The sequence below is a fragment of the Ceratotherium simum genome, chromosome 13, assembly GCF_057802395.1.
Source record: "Ceratotherium simum simum isolate JZ-2026a chromosome 13, ASM5780239v1, whole genome shotgun sequence".
Taxonomy (NCBI): domain Eukaryota; kingdom Metazoa; phylum Chordata; class Mammalia; order Perissodactyla; family Rhinocerotidae; genus Ceratotherium; species Ceratotherium simum.
The window spans coordinates 25,406,189-25,413,702 of record NC_141912.1 but is presented as its reverse complement, the minus strand read 5'-3'; the positions used below and the strand labels follow the sequence as shown (position 1 = coordinate 25,413,702).

General features: G+C 37.0%; 1 protein-coding gene across 1 annotated transcript; it reads right to left on the bottom strand.

Moving 5' to 3' along the window:
- Nucleotides 1-425: 425 nt before the first annotated feature.
- LOC101404077 (olfactory receptor 2M3-like) lies at nucleotides 426-1,364 on the bottom strand. The gene has a single exon (XM_004443208.1). It carries the CDS (start codon nucleotides 1,362-1,364, stop codon nucleotides 426-428), a length of 939 nt encoding a protein of 312 aa, XP_004443265.1.
- Between the last annotated feature and the right edge of the window lie 6,150 nt (nucleotides 1,365-7,514).

Genomic DNA, 7,514 nt, shown 5'->3' with positions numbered 1-7,514 from the left:
TTTGAATAAACTAACAACGAAATGAATTAGGCAAGTGTAGTATTTAACTCAGTACCTAAGACACAATATAAGCAGTTCAATAAGACTCTGGGCTTTCAAAATAAGAGAAAACATTTAATGCAGTTTTATTTGTTATTTAGTTCTATAACCAAGGTATATTTGTGTATTAACTTAATTTTTCACTCTTCAAGAAATTTAATTGATTTACACTTAAAAACAAAGTAAATACAATAAATTCAAAATATATCAATTGACTGCATGTGTACCCAGAGTCTGTCTATATTTATAGTCTCTGATTCCTATAAATATCTGAGGAAAATGGTCTATACACATGTAGCTAAATCATATTTTTAAATAAAGGAATGTGTCAGATTAAGAGAGAGGAGTTATGAGAGGGAAAACACACTTGTTGACCATTATCAAATTTATTCTCTAGATTTCCTCTTTCCTAGTACCCTACTGAATGCTTTGGCCACACCTTTGTTGCTGAAGCTGTAGATAAGGGGATTCAGCATGGGGGTGAGAATGGTGTAGAAGGATGACACCATCTTGTCCTGGGTTGGGGAGCGGTTAGAAGTGGGTCGCATATATATGAACACAGCTGCTCCATAATACATCCCCACAACAAGAAGGTGTGAAGTACAGGTCGTGAAAGTCTTGTGCCGACCCTCCCCAGAACTCATGCAAAGGACAGCCACAATTACACGAGTGTAGGAGATAACAATGAGTAATAAAGGGAACAGAAGCATTAATACACAACAAATAAAAACAAGTGTTTCAAATGTGGAAGTATCAGTGCATGAGAGACTTAGGAGTGCAGACACATCACAGAAGAAATGGGCTATTTCTCGGGAGCCACAATAGGAAAAGGACAAAGTAGCGGCTACATCAACAATCCCATCCAGGCAACCGAGAATCCACGAAGAGGCAACCAGAAGTCCACAGATTTTCTGGTTCATCAGATTGGGGTACTGAAGAGGGTAGCAAATGGCAACATAGCGATCATAGGCCATGACAGCCAGTAGGAAGGATTCAGCACCAAAGAGAGACACATAGAAGAAGATCTGGGCTTCACATCCTGCTACAGAAATGAACCGCCTGCCAGACAAGTAGTTGCAGGCCATTTTGGGTACAGTGGTGCAGATGAGCATGAGGTCCATGAGGGAGAGTTGGCTGAGGAGGAAGTACATGGGGGTGTGGAGCCGGGTATCCAGGTAGATGAGGAGAACCATGAGAGTGTTTGCCAAGAGTGCCACTGTGAAGATGCCCAGGACCAGAGAGAAGAGGAAGATATGAGTGGGAGTGTGACTGAAGATTCCCATCAGGATGAAGTCAGAGTTAAATGTCTGATTCTCCCATTCCATGATAAATAGTTTCTTGATCTAGAACCAAAAGAAATTATAAAATTAAACATTTTGGTAGTGATTTATTTACTGTCTCCTCTGTGTATTGTACTCTGGTACCAACATGCATGATATGGCCAGGACAGTGTAAAGGATGAGCAGAGACTTGGCAGTCAGGTGGCATTAGTCACACTCAAGTTCCACCTCTACAAACTTGCGTATCCTCTGACAAGTTACTTTTGTGTGCTTCATTGTACTTCCTTTACAAAGCAGAAAAAAACTTTTTAATTGAGTTGTTGTGGTTGTTAAACGAGATATCACAGCATCCAGACAGAGCATCTGATTCCTCAAGGACCATATTACCTAGTATTAGATAGGAGTGTATCCATAAATAAATTTATCATATGTCAGTATGTAACAAATTCTGTAAATGATAAATAGAGCATTTTGAATGTCATTGTCTACATGGTAAAGTAAAATAATTATAATTAATAATCAGTTGTTTCCAAGAGATATTAACATATGCATTTATATAATTGCATTTGTGCACCAAACTTAGAGATCAAACACAACTACTAGTTATACAATTACACAGATGAGTTCAGAATAATTGGTAAATAATTGCAAGTTATTCATACATCATGAATACAGGATTTAAACATGGGTGAAGAAGTAAAAGAACAAAATTATCATTTCTGTTTCATTTTGAGAAGGGCAGTATTTTGAGATTTCTTTTCACACACACAAAAATGAAGAAACTTTAAGAAAGTGTAGGAAGTTCTCCAAACTCCATACCCTGTGCTTCTGCTGAATTCCCTAAATCAGCACCAAATGGGGCAAAACAAACAAACAAACAAATATCTTGGTATATTTCTATCAATGTAAGTGTGAGACAAGGCCAGCTTTTAGTGCTTAGGGAAAAATGTAATTGTTATACAAAGGATTAGACAAAACCAAACTGGACAGAGACACCATTTTATGTTGTTCAAACACTAACGAAGAGGAACTCCGCCAACCGCATGACACAATTTATTTTGTCATTAAAGGAAGAGTGTTCTCTCATGCTGCCCACCACTGACTCAACCCAAATGTGTTTGAAGATTGAATAGGTTTCATGCTTTTACTCTCAAGTGCTATTGAAGCCACTTTCACTGCTCCTGATCTAAAAGCTTCTGACTTCTATACTGTGGTCCCACTGTAAGAAATTTTTCAGGGAAAGAGGTAGTACACTTTTAATCCCTCTTATTTTCACATCTCTTTATGTTTTTTTCATCCCGACCAAGAGGAGAATTTACCTGAAGCTTAAGTCCATTACAAGGACCTAGCAGTTCTGTTCATAATTCTGTATTCTTTTTTTTTCTTAAAAGGGCCCTCAAAGTTGTATAAGTTTGAAGCCCAAAGAGAAATGAGCCTGCCCTTGCTCCCATCCCTCCCTTGGTGGAAGGCCTATGCAATTCTGTCATTCCAGAGGTATCTGCTTCCCCTGCTGTGAAGGTGGGCTCTGGCAGGTGACCTATCATTGCACTCTAGGAATCATATGCAAACAGTATCTTTTCCTGTTTTCTCCTACTTCCATTTTTCCCCCTCTGGAGATTGCTTGTCCACTCTAGATTGCCCTTCCCTCAAAAATTTGTGGTGAAATTAGTGATTTCGGTGCATGGTTTGCAGGAGAAGACTAAGGAGGACTATAATGTGCCTTGGTCTAGTCTATTTTGACAAAACCAATTAGAAGACTGATCAAATCTACATTTAGCCTTTTGTCTTTTTCTGGAATACATTGGGTTTTAGAATCAGAGCCTCTGTAATAATAATGTAATAGCGCATTTACCTATAGCCTATTAACACCTCAATTTTACAATAGTATTTTACGCTTAATAAAATTCAAATGAAACCAACTGTGCAGATAATTTCAATAAAATATACAAATTAAGACCATTCTTAATTAAATTAATTCTTTCAGCCAATACTTAAATAAAACGTTTCCAAAGTTCAGGGGATTATTTTGGAAACAGCAAATAGTCAACATCCCCATTTACTAATGATAACATTAGCTAACAAGAATTTCACTTCTATATATCTATGCAAAATTATTTTCTAAAAAAATGGCTAGAGAAATAGGCAAGTTTACTTGGCAGGAGTGTTACCAAGATGTAAAGACTTCTCATCTTAAAACAATCAGTTAGAATACAAATTTGAAATTCTGTTTTAATCAGGCTATTTCAACTATCTTGTAGTGGTTTTTGCTTTTCCCCACATATTATTTGTTTTAATTTTAAACTTTTAATGTCTAAAATTATAATAAAATATACATATTACAATATGAAATCCTCACTTATGTCTTATTCCCCACATGCAACCAGTTTTTAGTAATTTATTATTTTACCTGCTGGTTACAATCATAATAATATGTTTTTCCTCTATTTTATGAAGACTATATCTGACATGAAAGTTAAGAATTTATGCCTTTGAAACAGCCTTTTACCTCCTATTCCATTTTCTTCATACATTTTGAATATTATAGTATTTTTCATATCTGTTTCTTCTATTATCTCTCTTTAAAAATTTGTAAAACATCATTAGAACTCTATTGGTTTTTTTGTCAGATTCATAAGAAAAATGAGTACCCATTTCTCTCACTGTGTTATTTCACCATCCCATCCATAACCAAATATTGTCCCTGTGGGTAACATTTATTAAAATGTCTTTTTGAAAGATCACATCATGCTTGTCTATTGATTTAAACATTGTAACACCAATACAATTTTGTAATTTTAAGACCATGCAAATATTAGGAGCACAAATCCCTCTTTTTTCTGTAGAGATAGGACTGATTCCTCTACAGGCCTCTACCCTGAGGCGGTAGCTGAATGGTGAACATTGGGTACTTAAGAAGAGCCTGTGAATGAAAGACTTAGATTTAGGCGTTTTATGTGAAGAGATAACTCTTCAAATGGGCCTCACTGAATACCAAAAGGAGAGGTTCATGTAGGGGGACCAACACCCCAGGAGAAGTCTTCATCCTCTCAGTTAGTTTGACTGCTGTCCCTGGAGAGCAGTACTTTCTTTTGTTTGTTTTGCTTCCAGGTACGCACCTTGCTGCCAATTGCTTTGTATTGAGAGTGAGGGCCAGAGAGAATGGTGGTGGGCTTATTGGAAGAGCATTCTTTGAACAGATCTTCAGTTAATGTTTTTTGCATGGGGCCTTGGTGTGTAATTCATGACTGCACAAAACTCTGGTTTGTTTAATTCATCAGATATCCATGTGCTTTGATCTTTCTATGTATCCCTTATAGTATTTAGTTTGTTGATCATCTCTTCCCTCATAATCATTGTCCTTGTTTATTGCTACATATACTCCTCAGTATTCTTGAGTTGGAAACCCTCCCATAACTTTCTAAACATACCTCTACAATAGCACTTATGAAATTGTACTGTAATAATTATTATATATGTATGTATGTTAGGCATAGGTATATGTGCTTATGTGCTCTCATCTCCATGAGAAAATAAAGACTTTGTTGAGGATGTCATTATCCATTTGTTTGTTCTGTATTCCCAAAATATTTATAACCATAGTCTTCCTCAGTTCTTTAGCTGTACATCTCAGGAATTATAAATCACAACTTTGGATACTTCACTCCTTTTTTAATTCCCAAAGACCCAGTTACATAGTCATACAAATTTGTTCTTAAAACTAACTCTTTCATTCATATGAATACATCTGTTCTTATTTCCACAAGAACAATTTAATTCTCATATATTGATAGTTATTATACCAGCTAATTAAGCTTTACTTTTAAAGCTTCTTAAATTTTCGCTCATCCTACACGTGTATATTAATGACCATCATTGTACATCAAAACTCAAGAAACCCCAGCTTATGGCCCGGGTTCGGATCCCGGGTGCGCATCGAGGCACCACTTCTCCGTTCATCCTGAGGCCGAGTCCCGCATACAGCAACTAGAAGGATGTGTAGCTACAACACACAACTATCCACTGGGGCTTTGGGGGGAAAAATAAAAATAAATAAAATCTTTAAAAAAAAAAAAAAAAAAAAAAAAACAAACCCCAGCTTAACATTCAACGTGTTCAAGATGTACTCTACTTACTAAACATAGTTTAGTTATCCATAGGAATCTTGTAACTGCCTTAAACCAGCATATTTACTGACCTTGAAATATGTTGTTATGTAACAGTATCAACAACATTGAAATAAGGCAAAAAGGCAGTTGGCATGTTTTTACAAAATCATACAGGGAGATTGTTTAACAGACTCTTCCAAGGATTACTTAATTCAGGGGATGCACCTGTGTTTGGGTGAGAGTGTGTGTGTGTGTGTGTGTGTGTGTGCCTCTATCCCTGAGAACAAGTAGTGTGTCTACATCCCTTGCAATTATAATGAGAATTTGTGATTAAAAAGTTATCTTTAAATTTGCTAGAGAGTTTAAAGAAATAACAGATTTGGGCTGGCCCCGTGGCTTAGCGGTTAAGTGCACGTGCTCTGCTGATAGTGGCCCGGGTTCGGATCCCAGGCGCGCACCGACGCACCGCTTCTCGGGCCATGCTGAGGTCGCATCCCACATACAGCAACTAGAAGGATGTGCAGCTATGACATACAACTATCTACTGGGGCTTTGGGGGGAAAAATAAATAAATAAAATTATAAAAAAAAAAAGAAATAACAGATTTAAAAATCTCAGTATTATCACACCTGCAAAATTATATCTTGCAAAATATAGGTGCCCAATAAGATTGTGGTTAAATAATTTTCAAAAACACCTTAGACTATCTTTAGTTATAGAAATAATAATACAAAGGGCTTATATGTAGTAATACGCTCACAAACTTAAATTTCATCAGTTCGACCTTTTGTAAAGTATTATAAATTCTTCCTCTTAAAAGAAAATGCACATTCAAATTCTCACAAAGTGCTTCATGCTATGTAATAACGAATCAAGGGCCTGAGTTATACTAGTGTCACTGGTTGTTACAAACACTGCATCATAAAGCATTATACAGCTATACCTAATTACTTAGAGTACACAATTATACTGAGCTTACCTTCATTCCTACTTACAAGAAGGACTATTCCAAATATATATTAAATTATATGTGTTAAAGGAAAATGAGAGAAAGGAGGAAAAGAGGGACATGTGTGCTGAGGAAGATGACTAAATTAGTATAAATTTTAAGGAAAATAGAGACTTGAGAGGAATAAAAATGTGGGAGAGACCACATGGAGAGGAGAGAGAAGAATTTGGACATGGTCAGGGCATAACAAGCATGAAATGGTCAATTCATGCGTGGATGCCATTGTGCTTTCTAGTTTCCATTCTCCCTCATATACAAACCCAGCATCTCTGTACTCCTGCAGAACACAGTAAAAAGCCTGCAGAAGGTCAGGTGGATTATCATGGTACACAAGCATGACCCTAAGATGATTAGAAAGTACTCATTTAGTCCAGTGGTTCTCACAGCATCATCTCCCAATCAGGCAGCATCAACACCTGGGAACTCACTGGAAATGTGAATTCCAAGACACCACCCCAGACCTACCGAATCAGAAACTGTGAGGGTCAGGTCCAGAAATATGTTTTCACAAGCCTCCTAGTGATTTGGATGCTGGCTAATGTTTGAGAACCACTGATGTAGTCCGTCTTCCTGCCTTCAAACAGGACCGTCTCACAGTATCCCAAATAGAGAAAACCTAGTACCCATTGGAAAGACACACTGCTACTTCTGAAAATTTCCTCTGCCTTTCCTGGTAACCTTATCCAATTTCCCATAAAATAAATCCTTTACTTCTCATCCTCTGGATAGAATATTCTCTGATTAGTTTTTTTTAGCATCATTGAGTTATGTCACTTTCCTCAAAAGCCTCCACAGGTTCCAAACTGTCAGAAAAGTAAATGGCAACTACTTATTTTGGGGTTCAGGACACTGCACAGGAGGGTACACCCAGAATCTCAGGAGGTTCTACTTATTGTTTTTCAACACAAACCCTGACAATCCTACTGTTTCATCCCAAATAGTCCACCATGTTTTCTGTTGTGAGGTCTAGGCTCAGGTTACTTCCCTCATGAAAAATATACTTTGTTCTTCAAGGACCCCAACATTTTCAGTTCATTCCTTCATTCCAGCTCTAGAACAAGTTCATCATCCTCATGAGCT

Excerpts from the sequence above, each read along its gene's own strand:
- LOC101404077 (XM_004443208.1), bottom strand. The coding sequence starts at position 1,364 with ATGGAATGGGAGAATCAGACATTTAACTCTGACTTCATCCTGATGGGA.